The sequence below is a fragment of the Gymnoscopelus braueri genome (assembly GCF_963280865.1).
Source record: "Gymnoscopelus braueri genome assembly, chromosome: 1".
Classification (NCBI taxonomy): Eukaryota; Metazoa; Chordata; class Actinopteri; order Myctophiformes; family Myctophidae; genus Gymnoscopelus; species Gymnoscopelus braueri.
The window spans coordinates 42757226-42782273 of record NC_137603.1 but is presented as its reverse complement, the minus strand read 5'-3'; the positions used below and the strand labels follow the sequence as shown (position 1 = coordinate 42782273).

The 25048-nt window shown below is 40.3% G+C and overlaps 2 protein-coding genes across 3 annotated transcripts; one reads left to right on the top strand and one right to left on the bottom strand.

Annotated features, from left to right (window-relative positions):
• The first annotated feature begins 1261 nt into the window (after positions 1-1261).
• Positions 1262-14026, top strand: gcfc2 (GC-rich sequence DNA-binding factor 2). 2 transcript variants are annotated; one of them, XM_080428759.1, is made up of 18 exons: positions 1262-1667; positions 3030-3137; positions 3827-3994; positions 4179-4433; positions 4527-4627; positions 4708-4835; positions 6082-6265; positions 6362-6485; positions 8726-8765; positions 8934-9025; positions 9425-9624; positions 10715-10844; positions 11521-11642; positions 11876-11952; positions 12070-12136; positions 12630-12773; positions 12917-13053; positions 13250-14026. In XM_080428759.1, exons 1-18 carry the CDS (start codon positions 1346-1348, stop codon positions 13392-13394), a joined length of 2544 nt encoding a protein of 847 aa, XP_080284885.1. In that variant the 5' UTR covers positions 1262-1345; the 3' UTR covers positions 13395-14026. The 2 variants fall into 2 exon arrangements, with proteins under 2 accessions (XP_080284885.1, XP_080284884.1); XM_080428758.1 differs by having other exon boundaries at positions 4524-4627.
• LOC308085576 (saccharopine dehydrogenase-like oxidoreductase) lies at positions 13737-24658 on the bottom strand. Its single transcript, XM_080428776.1, has 12 exons — positions 24247-24658; positions 20821-20933; positions 19998-20078; positions 19612-19741; positions 18900-18949; positions 18629-18759; positions 18214-18331; positions 16942-17061; positions 16434-16490; positions 15465-15576; positions 15174-15255; positions 13737-15014 (listed from the first exon to the last, which is right to left on the bottom strand). Exons 1-12 carry the CDS (start codon positions 24443-24445, stop codon positions 14924-14926), a joined length of 1284 nt encoding a protein of 427 aa, XP_080284902.1. The 5' UTR covers positions 24446-24658; the 3' UTR covers positions 13737-14923.
• Positions 24659-25048: the final 390 nt, after the last annotated feature.

Below are 25048 nucleotides of genomic sequence, written 5' to 3'. Positions count from 1 at the left end.
TTAATGTATCAGAGTGCAATACACCTCCCAACCGATAGGATCAGCACAACCAGTTCTCCAGTCACATTTATTAACCACAGCATATGGAGGAAAGTTGGAGAAAGAATAATGGCCACCGATAGGATTAAAATGCTTTTTATTGAACAATACGGAAGATACGGGTACTTTTGAGGACCCGTACATAGTTTTTATATCCGTGGGCATGGGGTAAGCACTTTATATTTGATATCTGAACGTTTATGTAAATGTACGGGCTAAATGGAGAAAGTGCAAACACTAGGTTGAAGTTCATTCATGACTCATGTTTCGGCCGGGGCTAAGAGGATCAATAGGTATTCACACTGTACACCTGACCTTCACATGGCACAGAGCAGCCTTTAGTTTAGACGTTTATTTTATTTATTAGATTATTTCTTATATCAACGTTGTCATGCTGAATATTTGTCCACATCAGAATGACCCAAGTAGTTCTAAAATTGCTATAAACAATGACATAATCCGTCTTACTTCATAACGACAAATGTATCTTTTGTGTCATTTGTTAATTCTGTTCACCTAAATGATCAAGAAAATCCTAATCGTTATGTTTCATTACCATTAGGTCTACTAATTATATGCACTTTTCCAACAGCAGATAAATCCAAAACTCCAAATCCCACAATGCGTTGCGAGTAGTTTGCGACAGACTGGTTTCAGACGTAAAAAGCCTTTGCCTACTGCCAGTGTTGCCAGGTCCGCTTATTATAAGCGAGTTTGGCCTTGTTTTTCTGTAAAGTTGCTAGTAAATATTGATAGATGCGGGTTGCGTTTTTTTGGCTTGTTTCTAAAGCGTAGTTGCTTATTTGGGCTTGTTCCCTAATGTTGTTTAAAGTGGTTCTCAAACATCTTCATGTCAAGGACCCCCAAATTAATATGTATTTGTTATATGAAAATATTTTGTGCCAGGAACCCCCGTACAAGATTTGTGTTGTTAAAATATTTTGAAATGTTTCCACACTTTGGACTTATTTTCAAGATTTGTTTGACAATAGCAGATGAGATCTACAAGCTCACAACACGTTGCGGTGTGACGTGTTGAGAGCTTGTAGATCTGCTATTTAGTGCGTACCAAAAAATCATGAAAGGGGCGTCAACAAGTGTCATTTGGTACTTTGCCACGCCCCCCCCGCCCCGTGGTGACGACACGTTGGCAAGCACCTGGCTGCTTAATGTGCTTATCTCTCTCACAAAATCTGGCAACGCTGGCTGCCGTATTACGTTTCTTGTGCTTCAGAAAACCCTCAGAACAACAACAGAACCCACACGTTTTGTGATCATTGCCATTTGCCAGCAGCGGGTGAACAACATGTTCAACAAGAAGACCAGGAGAAACTTTCGCCAAAGAAAAGGAGAATCCAGTGATGAAGATGAGGAGAAGAAGAGTGGAGATGCAGGAGGAGACACACAGCAGGTTCATAATAAACTGTCCAGGCCTCCAGGCCGCGGCATCTCCTGCAGCTCCAAGCCGGAAGAGGCGCCTGTTCAGTCGAACAGCAGCGGCCCAGCCCCAGACGACGGTGCTGAGAAGAGAGGACTCACGACGTCAGAAAGAACAGAGCAAAGTGAAAAGAAAGACGGACAGAAAAAGAAAGGGAACGCTGTGCTGAGTTTCTCTGGGGATAAAGAAGGTTTGTTGGCTTTTTAAGAGAGAATAATGGGCATGTGGTGGAAGAAGTACTCACATTTTGTACTTAAGTAAAAGTATCAATACCACAATGTAGAAATATTCTGTCACAAATAAAAGCGACGCATTGTGAGCTTGTAGATCGGCTATTTATAGAAAGCCTAAGTATGCATAGGGCTAGCCATGGTTCACATGACGCTTGTATACAAGCGTCATGGTGCCGAGTCCCCCTGGTCTAAAGTTGTGTTCGATTTTTTCACATTGCCATCTCTCACATAAACATAAACGTTCAGATTTCAAATATAAAGTGCTTACCACCGAGCCACGGATGTTACAAGGCGATGCGGACCGCGATGAGTACCCGTATCTCCCGTATTGTTCAATAAAAAGCATTTTAATCCCATCGCCGGCCATTTTCTCCAAATTGTCTCCGATACTTTCAACCATGCGACACTAATGGTTGGGAGGTGTATTGCACTCTGATACATTACAAAACAAAAAAAAACAAAAAAAGAAAATGGCCGGCGATGGGATTAAAATGCTTTTTATTGAACAATACGGGAGATACGGGTACTATCACGGTCCGCATCGCCTTGTAACATCCGTGGCTCGGTGGTAAGCACTTTATATTTGAAATCTGAACGTTTATGTTTATGTGAGAGATGGCAATGTGAAAAAATCGAACACAACTTTAGACCAGGGGGACTCGGCACCATGACTGTCATGGTATGACAGTCATGTTTCAGGGCTAGCATAGGGCTGAAGTGGTTAATGTGTGATTTGTAATAATAATCAAAATCTACAAAGTAACAAACTAAAGTTTTCAAATAATTGTAGTGGAGTAAAAGTACAATATTTGCCTCTGAGATGTAGTGGAGTAGAAGTAAAATTATTGAAGATTGGAAATACTCCAGTAAAGTAAAAATACATCAAAACTGTACTTAACTACAGTACTTGAGTAAATGTACTAAGTTACTTTCCACCACTTGTTCTAATTTGTAAAGACGTCTTCAACTGTTTACATTTTATTGAGATTCTGACCTTATAACCAAGGAGTGGGAATTATATGGGTTAAATGAATTAACATTGTGGGCTGTTATGAATAAAATACAATAATCATAAACATAAGATGTTCAATAATATTAGAATGAATCCGAAGGTTCGACAGTAGTCTTGGAAAATCTTCAAACTAAAAAAACAACAACTAACAACCCTTCTACTAATGACAACAGTTATTGAGGTGGATTCCTGCCTTGCCAATGTACAGAACATATTGTGGTCACTTTATAATTTATATATTGTGGTTACTTTAAGAGTTACAATGAATTACACTGATAAAGCTCCATGGTTACCTGTTTTCTTACAGTTGCTGAGGCACCAGAGTTTCAGCTGAGGAAGTCATCTGATAAAGCTGTTGTGTTCAATCAAAAGCTCAAAATCAAAAGAAAAGATGACTCCCACAGCACTGCCATTGGTAACACACACACACACACACACACACACACACACACACACACACACACACACACACATTATGGATTCTGCTATATTCATATTATTTGAACTCTATTTTAAGTGAAGGAAACTTGATATGGTTATGTTGGAGCTGTTGACTGACGGGTGTGTGTCTGTGCAGGAGAGAATGACATGTCCTCACTTCCTCTTTCAGCTATGCTGCTGGTGGTCCTGTATTTGCTTGTGCTGTCTTACTCTTATGATTAAATCAGAACATCCATGTAGTGTCCGTAATGGGTGGTCTGTCTACAGCGACAGTAGATTCTTACTTGTGTAACACATATTCCCATTTCCATTTGGTTCCACCAGTGTAAGTTCTAGTGTAGTTATCCACAGGATAACAACTGACAACACAGACATGACTTATCACCATTACAGTGCCATCTTACATTATTATAATTATATACACAAACACATTAATAGTGCATGAGACTACTTGTATTTTTTTGTGAATAATTTATTATTGATTTGAAAAGTGCACGGACAAAACAGACAACCAAGTAGATTAACTGCTTGTGTATTTGTATTTTCCTTAATGCGTGTGTATACTACCTCAAACACACACATGCACAAATGATATGTATTAACTATACAGAGCACACATGCACACATCCAACCTCTCTCTCTGTGCTCCCTGGACATCTGCAGGTGAAGATGGTTCCATTTCTGTTTCCTCCAGACTGGATTCACCGTGCCCTAGCCATGAGGAGGAGGAAGAGGATGATGATGATGATGGTGGTGGTGATGATGATGATGGTGGAGCAACTCCCTATAGCTCAGCCTCTTCACTCTCTGACACCTCTGTTCCTGAACAAGGTGCATGGTTGTGTGTGCATGCTGCTTGTGTATTACAATACACAATTTACTCAAAAGTCTGTGTTCAGCACAGACTTTTGATTAATGACACACAATACTAATACATGCATTTTGACATAAGTGAAAACAATTATTCTATCCTGACAAATACTTTGTGTGTTTGTGTCTCTGCACGCACCTACAGCACCTACAGTAATCATCCCTGATATCAAAGACATCCAGGCAGCCAGGAGGAGCCGTAGAAAGGCTCGAGCCCAGAAAGAGTTCATCTCCCTGGGCATGAAGGACCAGAACTCTCCTAGTAGCAGCTCAGACATCCACAGCAGGGATGATGAAGATGAAGTTGAAGATGATGACAATGAGAAAGATGATTATGAGCGCAGGATAGAGTTTGCTCCACGGACAAAAAGCATCAGGGAAAGAATTACTGAGAAACTAGGTAAGAGAGGATATAAAGAAAAGTTTAACGGAGATCAGGAGGAGAGGAGGAGAGTGTGTATGTTTTATTTATGTTGAGTGTGCGTTTCAGCAGGCAGCGATGGCAGTGACCGTGACTCCTCAGAGAGAGAGGATCAGGAAGTCTGGGAGGAGACGCAGATTGGAAAAGGAGTCAAAAGAAGACCAGGAGAACAGGTGAAGAAACGTATGGCTCAACGAAGACATAAACGGTAATACAAGTTCTGTTTCTAACTCTACCTCTCATCTCCTCTCAGAGTCCATCCGGCAGTGACAGCAGTTGGACAGGCAGGCAGAGACGGAAGACCAGATCGGCGGCTGTCCACCTCCCAGAGACTCTGCCTCCTGTCTCCATCTCCACAATGAAGAGGAGAATCAATGCAAAGTCAGTATGTTTAACATCTTTAATGCATTTAATGTCTTCAAAACGTCTTTAACAGCTGTCACAAATTTAGTATACAGTATTTTAACTCTTTGACTGCCAGAGTATTTTCATAAAGTACTCCCCCAGTGCCAGCAATTTTCGTGTTTTTTTTATATTTTGAATTTTTCTCATGAAAATAATTTAAGGGCACATAATATAAAGACCCAGCACAAATCCGCCACTAGAGTGCAGCACATGACTGCTTGATCAGGTCGTTAGGTCTCTCTCACCCTTCTTGATAGATTAGACAGGGAAAAACATGAAAACGGATGTGACGTCCTCCCAGATTGTTTTGATCGCCAAAATTACGATGTGAGACACGACGGCGATGACTGATCGTCACCCAGACCATAGATTATAGAAGAGAAACTGTCCGTTTGTCCGTCATACCGTGTGAAAGACCGTTTATTTACCTATTTTGGACGAAAATGACTGGGGAAAAGAATCAAAAACCGGAAACGGAATCCAGGTCATGAAACCGGATGCAGATGTCCGTGAAGTAAGTGGAACTCGAGAATAACATTGAATATTAAGCAGCATAGCGCAATCAGAGATTAAACAATGAACGCGCGTCCAGCGCGTCCAGCGCGTCGACGGCCAACTGGACAAAGTAGCACTTGACGCGTTATCGCGTCGTCCGCAGTCAAAGAGTTAATACATGTAGCATCTTCAAAACACTTTTCTTTTAGACATAACGAGACAAAAAACTACATTTCAAAAGAAAGAAGTCCATCCCACCTCTCCTATTTCTTTCCCATAGTTTCATTTAACCCAGACCCAACTCCCTCTCCTAAGAGACCTTAGGTCTTATTACTGAGTCTTCACTGACAGAATTAATGAGTCAGTGAATGTTAGAAATCTGATCTTTTGCCTTAGGATCGAGAGTCAATAAAGAGTTGATAAGTGTTTCCGTTGGAGAACCTGGGAATTTGGGTGTGATTCTGAATAAAATGCCTAATCTGAAGCTCTGTAAAAGACATAAAGGTCACATGGTCATAAATATTCTTAAGTGTAGTTATCCCTCTGTTAAACCAAAACTGAAAGGTTGAAACAGTGCAAGAGGGCAGAAATAGGTGCTTTCCATCCTTTCTTCCAATTCTTGCCTGCTTGTTTGTTCAAGTGTTATTGAGAAACATTCTATTTGACGGTTTAACATTATGAAATAAATTTGTCTTTACAGTTTCATCTGTTGTTTTTTTTTCTCCAGACTAGAGTCTCTGAAGGAGGTGCACAGTGCACGTCAGGCGGAGTTGAGGAGGATGGAGGGAGATACGGAGAGTTCGAGAAGCTCTATAGAAAAGCTGGAGGGAGGCTCCTCGGAGGCACAGCTGAAGTTCTTCAAGAAGATGAACGTCTACAGTCAGAACCTGGTGGAGTGTCTGCAAGAGAAGGTAGAACACATAGATTATCATTTAGATTTACATTTTAATGTTAATATAACTGCCTGGATAATTGATGAACAGCTAAAAGAGTCACTGTGTTTGTAGGTGATGGAGATCAACTCAATAGAGGTGGAGCTGCACTCTCTCCTATCTGACCACATGGAGGCACTGGTGGCAAACAGACGACAAACTGTCAGGGAGGAGGCTGGCCGCCTGCAGCAGCTCACTTGTGAGTTGTGTGTCTGACATACATGTAGTTCCTGTGTTTTTTAAAGGCAGACTTTACTAGGGGTACAGCTCAAGTCTCTTAATTGATAATTCCTTGCTCCTCAAGTCTCTTAATTGATAATTCCTTGCTCCTTGATCCTCACTTGAACCGTAAGTCATTCTGATCTGCTATTTCGAAGGTCATCCCAAAGCCTTTATTTCTGCTTTGACAAGCAAGGATAGAGGAGGAATCTCTGAGGAGCTATTGTGACAAAGGCACATTATTTTAGCCTGCTTGGTGTTATGATGTGTAATTGTGTATTTGATGTATATATGCAACATGTTCGAATCTATGAAGTATTTGTTAAAAGGATCGTTTCCAGTTCACAGAATGGGTAATGGGTCCGTCTGACCTCTGATTACTGTGGGTGATGGGTTCATTTATTTTTTTTATTTTTTTTTGAGCGGTGTAGCCGCTCCTATAAGTGGGGTTGGGACCCATGACCCATCCGTCGTGAAAATTTGTCTTTCGCTGTACTGTGATTGGCTGATAAGTATTCAGACCCTTTGCTCAGTACTGTGATTGGCTAGCGAGATGCATGATGAAATTCATAACCTATAAATAGCACCACGCACTTTAAAAAAAAATAAAAAAAATTAAGTGCGCATCCATCACTGTGATGACCACTGTTCTAAATAACACCGCTCACTTCACACTGGGTGTGATTTATTTTTGTTAGGGAGAGAGAAAGGGACAGTAAACCACACTCACACTCATCCTTCACTTACACTGAGTACCATGTAATGGTGCACCGATAGGACTTACTTCATAATAGCGATAACAAGTACAAGTATTTTACATAATAATTATATTTTCTTTTAGCGGTTACCTATTAAATGTATCTTTTTTGAGAAACTGACAGAGATTGGGAGGTCAGGGTTCAATTCCCCGGCCGGGTTATACCAAAGACTATAAAAAGTGGGACCCAATGCCTCCCTGCTTAGCACTCAGCATCAAGGGTTGGATTTGGGGTAAGTCCCCAGGGGATGTACTTGTACATCAAGCCGCCTCACGCTACAGAAACAGGAGATAGGCTCCTGCCTATCCTACATGGCTACATGGCTTGGCATTTTGGCAAGGCTTACTTTCGACTTAAAATCATTACTTATGGTCCACTCAGTGTCTATAGAGACTGAGTGGACATCTCTATCTGTATATAATACATCTGTATGACAACCAAAGTAACCAATCACTATGTGACCATCGGCAGGCTTCACTGATGGCGAGTATGATTATTTTAGCCTGGCATCGACCTGATAATCGACCCTAAGTGAATCATTTTATTTACTATTTGATTTGTCAATCACTAATTTGTGGCATCTGAATATGAATTCATCCGGCTAAAACCCAGCCGATTCCGTAGTTTTTTTTCCTTAGTTAACGATTATCCTTTCAAAGTTAAAGGGTGATTGTTACACTATTAGTGAGGATACACAAGGGCGTCCTTCCCTGAAGATCTTTCAGCTGAATGCCATGACGTGATGGCAAAAAAAAGATGGTTAAAAATAGTGCCTGTTATTTTATGCTTTTTTATATATAATGTTAAAACAAGGTTAAACTAAGTATAAGCTGCATAAATTAAGATGTTTTAGAACAGTGTGTGTGTGTGTGTGTGTGTGTGTGTGTGTGTTTGTGTGAGAGAGAGGCGACGCAAGTTATAGTTGAGAGTGTGTCAACGGTGTCTGTTAAGGCTGTGACACACCAAGCTGACGTCAGGCTGTTGATGAACTTCTGTGGCTGAAAATTGGTCGTAGAATGTGCGCTGTGTAGCTACTGTGCCATCAGTGGTAGTGAGGTGTCTGTGTGGGTTGGTCATCCAATTAAAAAGGTGTGTGAGAGAGAAAGGGACAAAGCTCTCGGATGCAATTATTTGATGGCATACACTCACTTTTGGCAAATTAATATCATGTTTAATGTCAGTCAATGTTGCAGACGATTAATACAATCGCAAGGGGTAATGTTATTCATTCATGTATTCTCCCAATATTTTAGATTTATTTCCTCTCAGGCAGGCACAGAAAAGCACCATGAACTGATTTTATTCGCAGAAGTAACTTTTAACTCTGTTTCCCAACGTAGTCTGTAATAGTCGGGACATAGTCATTTTGTTGTGTCAGGGCCTTTATATATGAGTGGATGCCAATGTGAAACATATAAAACTGTTGGATGTAGTTTAGTGTCTGACGGTCTCTCATCTGTAGATGGTGCTGCTGAGCAGAGTGGAGGTGGTCCCAGTCAGAGGTGAGTGAGACAAATGTATTTCTTGGATCAAGTTTTGTGTCAATGGGTTGGAAATAAAAAGGGAAAAGCTTTTCCAATCCATATTTATAGTTTATATGATAAATGATGACAAAGAGAATTTGTTTAAATGTTGTCCTTTTGTCATGATGATGTGTTTAAATGCTGTAGAGAGGACGTTACTGATGATGGAGCCTGTGTTGACACACCCAAAGACACCCAGCCTTCATCAGAAGAAGAGGAGGAGCTTCAGAGGAAGAGAGGTCACCATCCATTTGTTTAGCTCTAAATCTTTCTATTCATTTCTTTCTCCATCCATTTATCTGCAACTCCACCCTTCCATTCCTTCCTCAATCCATTTATCTGTAAATTAATCCATTGATCTAGATGCAATAGGTCTGTCAAAATTGGTTATATTTGAAAGCTTCAAACACCAACATGTCTTTTAAAAGATGGACACACATAGTTTACAGCCCTAATATCCATCCATCCATACGTCCATTTATCTGAATATCCGACCATCCAGGTATCATTTACATGTATCTGTATATCCATCAACTTATCGAGCCATCTATCCATGTACTGTATCTGTATATGAATCCATCCATTTATTTATCAATCCATTGTAGTGATGTTTTTTTTTTGTCTCTTTCCTGTCTCAGTGGCCATCTTGCAGCGTGCTCAGTCGGTGTTCAGTGACGTAGAGGAGGGGTTCAGTGACGTTCAGAAGGTTCTGAGAGGTTTTGAGGAGTGGAGAGATTTTTATCCAGACTCCTACCTGAATGCTTACATCTCCCTCTGCCTCCCAAAGCTGCTGAACCCACACATCAGACACCAGATTATGAACTGGAACCCTCTGACGGTACACACACAAACATTTACATCTGCAAATGTTAATTTAATTGTGATCTTTGGTATGATTAAAATATGTGTTTGGCAACATGCAGGAAGGCATTATGTATATTTGGAATTACCTTTTTCTTTCTGCAAAATCAATTATACTTGTTCCAAACCGCATTTTATAAATAAAAAAAAAGAAATGGCAGCACTCATGTAAATGTCTCATTAGATCTACTTGGGCCCTTTTTTATGTATTTCACTCAGGGCCCCTTTATACACCTGTGTTTAAGTTCTTATTATGCTGAGGAAGGATCTGCCCAAATGCATCCGTTTGCTGCCCGTGCCTATCTAAATAAAAAAAGTACAATTCCATGAGTGCTGGCATTTTTCAGATTTGATCAACTCCTCTGAGCTCTACACCCGGTAATCAATCAAATTCTATATGAACCCTTTTAGACCTGAGGCCGATTCTAAAAACGCCTTCTAAATCCTGACCTAAGTTTTCTGAAAAACTTCATGTATGTTGCTATATACTGTACATAGCAACAAATACCCCACATGGGGTTCCCGTCTTGAAAGGTATAGTTACAAATAGGGGTTCCCGCTCTAAATGGGTTAAGAACAAACTATTTCAGTACATTCAAAGACTATCAGGCCTCTGATTAAAACCATATTAACATTACCTCGTGCTCACTCGCTCTGCCACAGAGTGCACAGTGTTCAACATAGACGCGCTGAAAGGCTGTTGGATGGGCTTAGACACTGCTGGTTGAAAGCTCCTTCACACACCTGACACAATGCAAGTTGTTATAGCTTGTGTAACACACAATTACCTTGATAAAGGCAGAGCCAAATTTGTTGTGACTAGTATTTTAATATCAAAGAATGAACTGAGGAGAAAGTCCTTTTGCTGCATGTGTCCAACATGGCTTATTTGCATCATCTGGTTTACCTGATGCATCTGCAAATGTTAATTTATCTGAATTATTTAATATGGTCAAAATATATTTCTGGTTTACCTGAGGCACAAAATCCAGGGACTCTTCATGTTTAATGATTTTCTAGTTTTTTCTTTTGTCAAGAGGCCCATTGTATCTGTTTGTGTTTCTCAGGACAGCATAGGTGACGTTGAAGCATTGCCATGGTACGGAGCTGTAGAGTCGTTCTGTCTCAGCCAGGAACACACAGACACACAAACATTCACTAATGTTGCAGAGAAGACGCTACTGCCCAAAATGACTGGTAAACACACACACACACACACACACACACTCTCTCACTCATCCTTCACTTACACTGAGTACCATGTAATGGGGCACCGACAGGACTTACTTCATAATAGCGATTACAAGTATTTTACATAATAATTATATTTTCTTTTAGCGGTTACCTATTAAATGTATCTTTTTTGAGAAACTGAAGAGGTCAGGGTTCAATTCCCCGACCGGGTTATACCAAAGACTATAAAAAGTGGGACCCAATGCCTCCCTGCTTAGCACTCAGCATCAAGGGTTGGATTTGGGGTAAGTCCCCAGGGGATGTACTTGTACATCAAGCCGCCTCACGCTACAGAAACAGGAGATAGGCTCCTGCCTATCCTACCTGGCTTGGCATTTTGGCAAGGCTTACTTTCGACTTAAAATCATTACTTATGGTCCACTCAGTGTCTAGAGACTGAGTGGACATCTCTATCTGTATAGTACATCTGTATGACAACCAATTACTATGCGACCATCGGCAGGCTTCAGGCGAGTATGATTATCTTAGCCTGGCATCGACCTGATAACAATGCCAGTGTCAGCATTAGTGCCATATTTGCAATAAGTATGTAAGATGTTTGATCTGACTCAAGATAAAACATCACACTATCACTCGCCTGTCTTTTTATATGACTTCTCTCTGTCTCTTTCCTCCTAAGCCTACGTGGAGTTGGTGTGGGACCCTCTGTCTCACCGTCAGTCCGTCAGTATGTCTGATGTCTGTCACAGTCTGAGGGACGACTTCTCTGTCTTCCAGGGAGAGCAGAGCAAACCAGTCAAGGTTAGACATGTCTGTCTCACATTATTACTCTCTCGTTCTGTGTCACATTACTACTGACTGACTGTCTATCAAACATCACTACTCTCTGTCTGTAACACATCAATACGGTCTGACAGTCTCACATTGCTACTGTGTGTGTGTGTATTTGTGTTGAATTTGTGTTCAGTGTGTATTGACAATGTGTTTGTGTATTGACAGTGTGTGTTGACGATGTTTATTTGTGTGTCATACAGGTGTTTATTCAAGCTGTAGTCAGCAGACTGAGAAGTTGTGTTGATGAAGATATATTCATCCCACTGTTCCCCAAAATGTAAGTCATCGATTCATACTGCAACAAGCAGGGGCCGACACTAGATTTCATGTGGTTAATTTTAACAGCTGCCACTGTGTTTACTCTTTTGTGACATGTGTTTTATTGTCATTGCAGTGTTCAGGAGGACCTAACGTCTCCTCAGTGTCGATTCAGAGACCAGCAGCTGTGGACGGCTGTGAAGGTTTGTTCAACACTGTCACATGAATAGTCTTGCATAGCCAGACGATCTCTGCGTACTGATACATCTGGGGAAATCTAACATTCAATAAATGGGCTTGGACGCAGGAGAAAAACAGCAGTATCAAACCTACGCCCACTGATTTGAAAATAAATCTTATACCATCCCATATGAAGGAACGTCCCTTAAGTCTTTGCATTGGTTCTGTGAAGCTGTTATTTTATACATTTGCTAATTGTTTCCAGACACTTTTAGCCTATTTATTGAATTCAGATGTCACCAGATGTCTCAGTAGGCAAGAGATCTCCGAAAGTCTGGCTGCGTGAGACTACCACATTAACTACAGTGAAAACCCATTCAAATGTTTGAAGTCATGTGGGTATTACATGTGTATTATGGTGAACCATGTGTATTTTGTAATATATGTGTATTGATATTATGGCGTAAGGTATGTGTGTACTGTGTAATTTTGTATTGTGTGTGTATTCTTTTGTAGCTCCTGGGGAACATGAGGTTATGGGATCAGATCCTCCCCGAGAGTGTGCTGAAGGACCTGATGCTAAAGAAACTGCTGAATGCACGCGTGATGATTATTCTGCTGAACCAGAGCCAGACAAACCCCGTCCACATACTCAGCAAGGTACACAACTTTATTTCACCCTGTGTGTGTGTGTGTGTGTGTGTGCATGTCTATTGCAATGCAACACGTGAGTTTGTAGATTGAATATTTTCGCTATTTGTTCCCCTTCACAGTATGTTTATTTCTCTCTGTGTCTCTCTCAGATAGCAGACTGTCTACCAGGGTCTTGGTTTGTAGAAGTGAGTGAGTGTTTGCCTGAACTGCAGTCTCTCAGTGACTTCATGCTTCAGACTGCACACTCTGTCTGCAAAAATCAGTCGTCTGAAGATCCTGCTATTAGGTACAACACACAAACACACTCTTTGCAGCGAGTGAATGAAGACCATACTACTACATACTGTACCATACATAAACAAACACTTTTATATCCTTACACGCATAGGGCATAGTATAAAACCTATTGTCTTCCTAATTCTAACATCACTATTGACGTGGAAACTCAAAGCTGACTGGTGACTTTCGGTTCTCTCTTACAGGTCGACGGTGCTTAAAATCCTGCAGGTCCTGAACAGAATCCGGTCCTTTGACAGTATCAAGACTATTGCAGAGAAGTACAACTTCCAAGAAATGGTCTACTCTCAGCAGCTGCTGAACAAAGATGAACAATTAATAGATTCTTAGCCTTTTTATGACTGTGAACAAAGGTTTCCATCATGATTAAACCTTTAGTCTTGTCGATAGTACAAGCCTACTTTCTGTACATAAGATGCAAATGCCATTTGTTACTCCTCAAATTATTTTTGAATAAATATTAGATCATTTTAAACATCTGGTAGTCTGTAACCTTCTGAGTGTAAGAAAACATTTAATTGTTTGTCATCATAATGGGTCCGGGTAACTTTGGTACAGCCCTCATATCTGGACCACAAGTTTCAAGTCTACATGTATTAATTAAAATCATTCTGGATTGGGACTTCCAAGTGTCTATGAACCACTGTGACCAATGATAGACCAATACAAAGATTTAAGCAATGGAGTTGTCTTTATTTATCAGACAAAGAAAAACAAGCCAAAGAAACCCACACATTACATAGTCAAATCTAGTACATGCGCAAAACACACACTCTGGTGTGTGACAGTCAAACCTTTCTGGTCCTGATAAGCCACAAGCTCTTCTTAAAAATCAAATATGCACAGTTCATACATTTGCTAAATGCCCAGCAAAGAAAGCCAGTTTAAATTACTTGTACTGTTTTTACAAACAGTCTTTTGAGCAGGTTTGGATTGGAGGGTTAATGAAATGTAAAACAAAAACCCAATTGGAATAAGGATAGTGCTAAATGTTTCCATCCGAAAAATGCTAGAATGGCCTCTAATGAGCTGATGTTGCCATCCTACACAGCAGAAAGAGCTCTTTTCTCATGTTTCAATCCAACACAGCAGAATCAGCTGTATTGTACTTATGTTTCTATCATACACACAGTAGAATGAGCTCTATTCTACAAAGCCAGAATATAACATCAGTGGGGAAAAGCCAGGCTACATTTAATTATACAAGTGCAACGTTCGTAAACAATATTTAGAAGACAGCGCCCCCCCCCCCCCCCCCCGTAGGCCTGGTAGAATCAGTAGTCTAAACCATTAAATAACTAAATTGGAAATTGAGTGAAGTGTCTGGAGACTGGAGTGTCAAACATTTATTTATCCCCCCCACTGTATTCCAATCTCACTGCTTTACAATTCAACCAACATGTACTGGTTGCGTGTAGAACTGTAGATTAAGCCCTCATCTACGGATCACTTCACAACATCAATAAACAGAATAAAAGGGACACCTTATCATTTAATCATTTATTCTGTTATTTCTCATTTTGTTCTGCATTGGTTTGAATTAGGAATGCTAGTGAAGGTAAAGAAAGCAGTATGGCTTTGTATTTTCTACTGAATGTCATGATTTCTAGGGCCAGACAAGCCATGCCAACAATTTCAGCCCAATAATTTGTGGTGTAGAACACACCGTGTTGTGCCTGACAAGCAGAGGGTTAATATGCTGTTCAGGACAAATGAGGATAGGTTAACCAGTAATTGGGGATTGGTCAGTTTCCGACCAATAAAAGAGGGTATTGTCTTTTCATGGCTCGTCGTTGGTAAGGTCTTCTCTACTGGCCCCAAACCTGCCGTCAAGTGCCGAAGGAAACTTGGAGTGAACATTAAATGACGGAGAACTGGATGCCATGTTTGTTGAGACGGTCGATCAGGGAGGTTCTGGAGAAGACAGCTCCAGGAGCATAAACTCCTCCCCTGAAGAAAACAAACGGGGGACAAAATGGAAATGGAGAATCACTTAGTGATACAACATTAATAGTACATAAACCATCCAGCACAAACACCTCCAAATAACCTTTACATGACCTTCACATGAATATTGTCTCGTAGTTTGATATGCGTGTGTAAACTCACTTCTTGGGCAGGGCGGAGGGTTCATTGAGGATGGTGAGTGCAGCCTGAACCATGGCGATAGGCGTGGCCACATATCCAGCCTCTGGATCACAGCAATAACACAAATCATTGCATCAATTATACATTAAAAAGATAGATAAGTATTCAACTTTATTGATATGGATTAGGTTGGCCTGCTACTTTTCATTATAGTTATGTTCTCAAAACCCCTCCCAGATTTGAGTTTGAGTATTTCGAGTAACTGCTAGAGGCTATACATCTAACGTCATCTGCATTATTAAATCAAGTTACCTGGTCCTTGGACCAATGTGCGGATCTTGGCATTGGGCTTTCCCTGTGAGGGGTCCTGTCCCTCGGTGTAGCCTTCTCCGTAGAAGGCGAACTGGAAGGATGATCCCTCCATCTAAGGCACAGGAAAAAAAGTCAATTATAAGTCTTGCTTTAGTCATCAGATCATTGACATGACACTGTCTGTATATTCACTTTGGACAAAGTCTATTGGCACTGCAGGGAGAAGCTCGGCTGACAAGGAGAAGTTCACTGGCCGTTGTGCAGCTACTCGCGGTAGATTGCTCCATTGACGAGGAAGATACCGTCGCCTATTGCAGCGCCGAGAGTCATCCCGGAGTTGCAAACAGTATTTACCGGTAGTCACATTTAGTCAATCAGAACTGTCTGCTTACACTATATTATAGCTTTATGTATCCACATTTTTCAATATTGTCAGGGCCAGCACATGATTCATACCTCCACAGTATTTATCTAAAGTACTTATCCATCAAAACGACTTGACCACTCGGCTCCACTTTTCAAAAACTATTTACCGTCTTCCAGATCAAATATGCATTTTTTGTTATACATTTTATCATGCCCCCAACTCCATTCCCAAACCTTTTAGTAATTATTTACATCCAAACAAATTCTCAAATACACAATTACAACACTAGATCATGGAACACACAATGATAAGTGTGTGTTAACACACCCCTCGTAGGGTCCTCGGGTCCTTTTGACCCGGTTTAACATTTTCAACATGAATTAAACGTATGTAAAAAAAAATTGTTCTCTATGAAACTTCTTCTATTTGCCTTATTTACTGTACTAAACATGTGATATGAAAATGAAAATGTTCATGAAAATGAAAATTTTCACACAGGGCCTTCGGGTCAAAGTGACCCGAAGGCCCTGGGTGTGACTAAAACACGAAGACCCTACGAGGGTTAACTCAGCAACACTGACACATAATAAAAAAAAGTCTACCTGCTTTCTGGTCGGCCCTGCCTTGGAGAAGAAACCAAAGGAGAAGAACTCCGGATACTGAAAGAGAAGGATTCAAATCATTTTCTGATTCTTATTCCTACATAGTCTCATTCTATGGACACTATAGCATTTCTTTCTTTTGGAATATACCCGTTTTTCACCTGTAATGAGTACATAGCATAGCGATATTAAGCGATATTAACAAAAATATATATTTTTTTCACTCCTAAGTATAGCTGAACGATTATGGCAAAAATGCTCATCACGATAATTTGGTCCATATGAGATCTAATTAATATATAACGATTATTCAATAAAAATATCAATCTTGTAAAGAATCTGGGTAATGGTTTCAGTTTGATTTCCGTACAGGTTTGTGAAAAAACATTTTCAGAAATTCTCTTTTTTTATTAGCAAAAATATAAGTTTTTGACAGTATGACAGTGTCCCACTGTATCATAAGATTTATGGTCACCGTTTTCACATTTCACGCCTTTGACTCATTTACCTTGACGAGTAGGTCGCGTCCAAAGTTGAACTTCACCAGGAACCAGAACATCAAACCAGCAAACATCATCTTGACAATGTTACCAAGGCCTCCAACCCCAGCATACGCTCCATACTGGACCTGGTGTTAATAGTCAATAACATATCATTAGGAGTGTAGAGCATACATGGGCAACTGGCGGCCCGGGGGCCACCTGCGGCCCCCACCTTCACTTAATGCGGCCCGCAGGTTAATATCGGAATACTGATATATTATTGGTTTAAGCGGTTACAATTCCAAACATGACCCGCTTTAATTACTTCAGTCTCTGTAGCTTAATGACTAGTATTAAGATTCTATCGTCTTTTTTACGTCCAATGTATTTGTATTTAAGTTAAAAATGTTAAAATAAGTATAACTAAATGCATTAGAATGTAAAAATGTTACTTTTCAGGATTCCAATTGAAAAATAGCACAAAAAAATCAGATTCCAATAAAAAAATAGCAAACATTGCAGATCTACAAGCACAAAACGCGTTGCAGTTTTGAGCTTGTAGATCGGCTATTTTTGCTACTTTTGTGTGACATAAAATGGCGAAGTACGGCATTCATTTACGAAAAAAGTTGAAATACAGAGACAAGAGGTGTCTGCCTGACAGTATATGCAATGTGGCTCTCTGGAGTGAGTGTGGAAATATAGTGGCCCTCTCCATCATCCAAGTTGCCCACCCCTGCTGTACAGAATCATACATTTTCTTTTGAAACTGGATTTACAGCAACAGATCAGATTCAGAACTGAACGTTCAGGTTTTAACCCGTTTAGATGGGGCATTGAGTTAAATATACATGGTATATTTGACCTAAATCCAAGTTTATAGTCCAGTGGAGAAGCACAGACACCAACACAGTGTTCAGACATGTACCATTAACATGTCATTATTAATGTGGCATTAACATATTCTCCATTCAAATCTACATCACCACTCCAGGACTCCTAATTCAGTCTAGAATGATTATGTTCATTCAAACGTGTGTTGGTGTGGAGTCTGCCACAGCCACACCAACATTTCACTGCACATGTAATAGCATCAGACAAATACAATATCTTATGTTACATTTGTCATGTTCTGACAATAAAAACAACTTTATTCTCAAATTATTATATGCTATATATATATATATATATATATATATATATATATATGTGTGTGTGTGAAGTTGCATAATAAGAAAAATAGAAGAGACAGGCTGTGAAGGCAGAAGGAACAATAAGAGAGTGGGTGAAAGACTGACTGGTGTGTCCTGATGTTCCTGGACCAGGAACCGTTGTGTTCTCTTCACCACAGAAGGGTCAGCTCCCATGAAGGGAACACAATATTGTTCGATCTCATTACTGAAGAACAGGGCACTCCTGCACGCACACACACATGCACACACACACACACACACACACACACACACGTTAATGTATTCCACCAAAGCATACACAGTCAACAGATGTTACTACTCACAGTATGTTTCAGGATTAACATTTGAATGCTGAACCAGATATTTGTGATATTGTGGAAATGTCTTGTTGGCTTTCTACGGTGCAATGTATGGGAGCAGCCAACATTCCAAATGTAGCAAATGAACCTTCAATGAAAGGTTCTGCCATTTAATGTCACAACCTATTTGAAGCAAACAGTGGCATTATGTTTTTGTTTACCTGCGTTTGATTCTGGAGCCAACAACAGGAAGAGGCTTGTGGTTAAACTTTCGTCTCAGGCTACGGAGCTTGCCGCTGTCAGCAAAACCGTAGATGGCCGACTGCCATGTTCCATCATGGATACAGCCACCCTGAGAGAGAGAAAGAGACAGAGACGTGGATATTGGCACATCACAATTTTAATAAAATCTTTTGTTTTTATCAAATGTCTTGCTCTTTCATCAGCTCTATTTTTAAAGCAGGCAGATCTTGTTACTTTCATCTCATTTACCTCAGGACCTGAGCTGGCAGTTAGGAAACTCTCCACTGCTGTCAGTGTTCCTGATAACACACATAGACACAGAGAAGTGAGTCAAGTTTTCATCATATAATTCAAGGTTGTCTCTTGTACAGCTATAGGATTACTTTTCTATCAGAGAGTCAGTGCACGTCTGTCTATTCTTCTGTGTGCCCAAGTCAGAGGATTCCAGAGGGAGAGGGACTTCATAGTTTAACAAAGTTGGACCCTGTTCACCAAAAAATTGTACTGAAAGCAGCCTGTAGAGGGCAGCAAAATATATATTCCGAGGTTGCCTCACTGGTAGTCTCACATTACCAGACTGTTGCCTCCCACAATTTTCAAATGTTTCCGGCATACAGTCTGGGACTCGGAAGCTCTGATCATGATTAGAATATAAACCGGATGTGGAGCCTCCTCTCCATTTCCGTTTCGTCTTTACAGTCGCGCAAATTTATCCTAATATAAATACAAATCATCTAAGTATACATAGCTTGCTGCTTAGCAGAAATGGAAATTAAAAAGTAAAGTGTAAAGATATTTTAAAAGATATTTTCGTGAACGGAAGTGCCAGTTTCCTCTCTCGGATTTTGGGAGTTGTAGTTCCAGACTCTATATAGCATTCAGAGATTGTGGAATAGTTGTCTGGCTACGCGAGACTACCTCACTGGAAAAGTCTCAAGTCTGCAAGCATGAGGGTATGTACCTTTGAACTGGTCCCTGGTGTAGATAACCCCCATGTCAGCAGGGATGGAGTCAAAGCCACAAGCTCCTATGATGTAAACTCCCTTATCAGCTGCTTGACTGTCGTAGTTCAACTGCATACCCTCTAGAAACTACACACACACACACACACCCCTTTTATAAAAGGAAATTCAATGCATCCCTTATATTAACTTAACCAGATTTAGATCAAAGTACATATTCATGGAACACATGAATGACATTTACAAATTAAATTTTGTACACTTTCAGAGTTCAATTAACACTTAAGATTTTACTGTGTCCTAATGAAAGGATACATGCTGTGTAAACCACTATTGTATGTAAATCAATAGCATAATACAATGGAGTGCAGTAGTAATGTCTTACCTGTGGCTCTCCGCTGATGTCAATACAGTGCGCACCATTCTCTACACAGGCCTTTACTACTGGTTCACCATAGAACCTGTACTACGCACGCACACACACACACACACACACACAAATCTTAACATGTATATAGTGTCTTACAAGCTATCTAAGTACTATTTCTAACAACCATGTCTAAATATTTTAGACAAAGTTCTGTCTTTCAGTAGGGTTTGTTTGGAGTAACCTTGATAAACTGGCTGGACAATGCCAAACTGGCGTGGAGATTCAATTATGGGGGATGCACACAGCTGTAGACTTGAGACTTGAACTTGTGTTAAGTCCCTAAAATCACGAGTTGTAACTTGACTTGGACTTGCCTCAAAAATACTCATCAAATTGATCAAATCAATCATTTGGAAAAGCACTCACACTAAACAAAATTCACAGGTTTGTTTTCTATCCAATGACAACAGAGAAAGATTGTTCAGAGATCAAATAGCGGTTTGCTGAAGCCAGAATAATATGTGCAGTAGTTTGAAATAAGTGGATTGTAGTGAATGGGACATTACGCTGTGTTGAAAATCTGCTTCTCATTGTAACATTAAACAATATGACTTATTGTATTCATAATGAATGAAAGCTACTGTGTGTGTGTGTGTGTGTGTGTGTGTGTGTGTGTGTGTGTGTGTGTGTGTGTGTGTGTGTGTGTGTGTGTGTGTGCAGAATGAGAGATAGACAAAGAGAGCTGGTGAGAGGGGTGAGGCTGTAAAAGGATGTGAGAGAGAATGACTTTGTGAATGTGAATGTGAATGTGCGTGCGTGTGGTGGCTAGGATACTTACTGGCCCTACACAGTTGAGAACAATCACAGCCTGTCTGCACATGGTAGCCAGAGAGTCAAGTTCTCCCACATCAGCAACAATTATGTCCACACCAGATCTCAGCTCTGGTTTACCTACACAAGAAGGTAGTTATGTTAATTTATAGAAGATTCAATTTAACAATCAAACACACTGGAACATAACAGCCTGACCATAAGTGACTTGATTGATGTTTGATTGATTGATTGATGTAGTTTATTTAGAAAGACATGAGAATAGTACATGACAGTACATAACAGTACATGGAAGTACAAATTCACAATACAAGGTCTACTAAACTGGAAACCCTCATTAAGCATTACGCTTGTTTAAGATGAGAACCCCATGCACACAAATCATGATGAAATATAAGAGGCAGGCAGATATACACACTACTATACAGAATGTCATACAATCAGCTTTCAGGTTACTGGTATATTACTTAGCAAATATGCGAAGAAGCTGCAAGCTAGCTATAAACATCAATTTAATCTTTAAAACAGACTCACAGTCCAGATAAAGAAAAATAACCATACACAACCAATATATCATTACAGACCAAGTGTAAATAAATAAATGACATGGCTTAAACAGCTGCGCCAATATCTCCACTTTAAGATGAGTGGAAGCATGTGGGGGGTACTAAATCTGATGTCCATTGGCATTAAACCCTGAATGATCTAACCCTGAATGAGTAATTTTGCTGGCTTATGCATTCATTCATAATATTTTGTAAAACTGCTTGGAAGGTATTGACACATGCAGTCACAAACATTTTACTTGCACTACACCATCTAGGTCTTTTAAATAATATTCTCATGGCATAATAAGCTACTTCAAGTCTCCGTAAGCATGCTTTTTTTTATAGCTTGACCACAAATGTGCAGTAAAAAGTGGTGTCACTCGATCTACACACTAAACTTGTGTGGGGTGTTTGACTGGACAATAACCCAACGTTATCGCCACTACTTGGCTTCCATTTGTTTATTAACATGGATTCAGCTAGTAAGACTGGGATACATGATGCTGTCCTTCCATCATGAGGGGTATTGTTCTACCAGCTGTTGTTTCTCTCTGGGGAAATGGACTTAACAAAACTATCTAATCCTCTGCATGGAAACCTTAGTGACATGACAGCACAAATGCTGCCTTGCCTGAAACTATCTATAGCCCTGATAAACCCCCCTAACCTGGCCTTAAACTGCCTTTACTGATGTCACATTTAACCACTCCCCATTCTGGCCTTAAACTACCTATACTGACGTCCTGTAAAACCACCCTAACCTGGCCTTAATCTACCATTACCTGGTCTTAAAACTACCCAAAGTATACGGACTGACAACCAGGTCTTAAAACTACCTGGCATTAAACTACCCTAACTTGGTCTTAAACAACCCTAACCTGGTGTTAAACGAACTATAGTGACAATGTGGCCTTAAACTACCTATGCTGATGACTTAGCCTAATGAGCCAAGCACTATAACTATAACGTTATCGTTTTTAAAATCATTGTAACTAAAGTGGAAGGCTGAGTCCATAGTCCACACCATAACTATTATGATGAAAAAGATATAGTAATAGCACTTTGTGTGGACAGCCCTTTAAACTACCTACTGTATATTGACGACCTGGCCTTAAACTACCTATCCTGATGACCTGGCCCGAATTACCCAACATACTGACGGCTTGGCCTTAAACTACTATACCGTAACAGGGTCATAAACTCCCTACTGTATACCGACGGATTTAATATGACATGTTATGAGTATTGTTTTTATAGACATCATTGACGAACTTGGTAAACTGTCAATTTAAGCTGGTACCATCAACCTATATTAAAATTGGCTGATGGGAGGGCAGGCGGACCACAGCCACGTCACTCTGACATAACCATAAACAAACCCGATACGCCCATACCGGTATATAGTCATGTCACTATGACTCCGACATAACCATAAAGAAACCTGTATGGATATCTGGTTGTCCAGAGCCTGTGAGGGCTGTGCAGTGGCCTGAACTCTAGATGTGAGGGCCACATAACAGCCCAAGCCTGTAGTTCATTAAAAGTACTAAGAGTGATAAAATGATTTTGAGTCTGGCATTTTGTTTTAAAATGCACATTTTGGTCATGGGTGGTATGGCCACCTTGGTACGACTTTAACGCTCTATATTAGCAATCATTGCGATAGAAGGTTTGTTCAGTAACAGGGGTCTCCCCAGCTCTTTAATAAACAGAAAATACATTTTCAGGTGGGTCAACAATTTCATAATCAGAACTCAGGAGAGAGAACCCATTTATCAGCTTCAATTTAATAGAGTTTCCCTGCTTTATTTCTGTGTTTCATCACTTACAATTTCACTTGACTATCCTTTACTTTGTATGAGTTCTCTCTCCAGTTCTGATTGGATGAAATTAGTAACCCCAGGCTGTTACTTAATAAACAGTACCAATGATGGGAATATAGTAGCTGTAGAATACAACTCTCGTAGACGTATTTATGATTCTGACGTTTTCAATCAACGTCAGAATCATAAATACGTCTACGAGAGTTGTATTCTACAGCTAGGAATATAGAGCAATTTAACAGTTAAGGAATATCACTAACACCCCCTTTAATTTAATATTGATTTAAGACGCACAGTGACGCATTTCTGACTTAATTTCTGTTCATAGGAGTCAACTCATGTGTACTTGGAGATTGGTAGAAATGGTCAAAGTCCTCCTCATGTCAAGTAGCCATTATGGTTGGCATGGGTTGAGCAGAGCCTCACAATCTCTTCCCTTTATTTGTCTTCCTCTCTGGTGCAATAGGCAGGGAAATTACTTGCAGCTAGGACTCTCCAACACAGAACAAAATATTCCTGATTCCAGAATCAGGAGTTATTTTTTTGAGACCTTACAGGGCTATACCAAAAGTTTCAGTCCACGTTGGACTTTCCTCAGTGCGAAGTGAGAAATGCATATTGAGTCACTATGTAAAGTATAGGTCACTAGGTATGCACCATGGTAGTCAATGCTATAGGGCTTGATTGACCACGCATGAAGCCAATTGTCAGCATCAGAGGACTGAAACTTTTGCACAGTAACAGCCCAGTAGGTCTCAAATACTGTAAAATCCTAACTCTAGTCTGAACTCCTTTTTTGCTCTGTGTGCAGCCCCCTTACTGAAAGTTCTGGTTTTACTAGTTTAGCTGGATTATCTACAAGGTTGAATTTGAGATGACACTATTGCAGCTGCTCTGGCTCACTGGCTGTCTGGATGAAATGTATTAAATCATCAATTTATTATGTTATAGGTGTGTTCAGTGTTCACTGTTAACCTCAACAAGATAAACAAAAGTTTCTGTATTCACAGCCGCAGCTTAAGGCAGTGTTTAACAATACAAAGCATCTACAATACAACATACCCAAGGCTGCAGCGGCCTGCTCCAGAACTTTCTCCATCTTCTGTCTGCTCCTGCCGGCCACGGCCCATGTCAGGTGACCCTTCGGACCCTCGGCCGCGGTCCGAGCGACCTCCTCGACCACGAATTGTCCCGTGAAACCAGAGGCTCCGAAAATAACGATATGATACGGTCTGCTGGTTGATATCTCAACACTCGCCATTATAACAGCAAGCTAATAGCCGGGTCTCTCAAAGCACCAGAACAACAGAGGGAGAGGAGTTTGTCCTGCAGTGTGTGCACCAGGACCACTAAATGATAAGAGAGATATAGGAGTGTGTCATGGAGCGGTGGACCAATAAGACCACAGAATGACAGCAGACTAGAGACACAGTATGGAGTCTAATCATGACAGCTGGGTAGGGTAACCGGAAGACTCGCCCCAAAACACGCTCACCCCTATTTCCCCCAGCGATTCTTGTACTCTTGTATTTGTTTTACTGAGGATAAGGTTAGAAATAAGTATAGGGTTAGGCATAGTTTTACTGAGGTTAAGTTTAGGAATAAGGTTAAGTTTTGGCACCGTTTTACTGAGGTTACGTTTAGGAATAAGGTCAGGTGTAGGCATCCGCAAATCACTATATTGATGGATAAGCTAAAAGCAATTGTTTTTGATAGCACATGTGATGTTTGTGATGTTTTACATTATTTTTGCCTAATAAAATCAATCAATCAAGAATCAATCAATCATCAGTGAACTGAATGCAATCCTATCTGGAGGGGAGATGGTGGTGGCGGTGAACCGACCCCAATGGAAACAAGTCAT

Excerpts from the sequence above, each read along its gene's own strand:
- gcfc2 (XM_080428758.1), top strand. The coding sequence starts at position 1,346 with ATGTTCAACAAGAAGACCAGGAGAAACTTTCGCCAAAGAAAAGGAGAA. Across the intron at positions 3,138-3,826 it reads CTCCCACAGCACTGCCATTG|GTGAAGATGGTTCCATTTCT; the intron begins GTAACACACACA and ends GGACATCTGCAG. Across the intron at positions 13,054-13,249 it reads TCTGAAGATCCTGCTATTAG|GTCGACGGTGCTTAAAATCC; the intron begins GTACAACACACA and ends TCTCTCTTACAG.
- LOC308085576 (XM_080428776.1), bottom strand. The coding sequence starts at position 24,445 with ATGGCGAGTGTTGAGATATCAACCAGCAGACCGTATCATATCGTTATT. Across the intron at positions 15,577-16,433 it reads CAGGGCCGACCAGAAAGCAG|ATGGAGGGATCATCCTTCCA; the intron begins GTAGACTTTTTT and ends CCTGTGCCTTAG. Across the intron at positions 15,256-15,464 it reads CACATTGGTCCAAGGACCAG|AGGCTGGATATGTGGCCACG; the intron begins GTAACTTGATTT and ends GCTGTGATCCAG.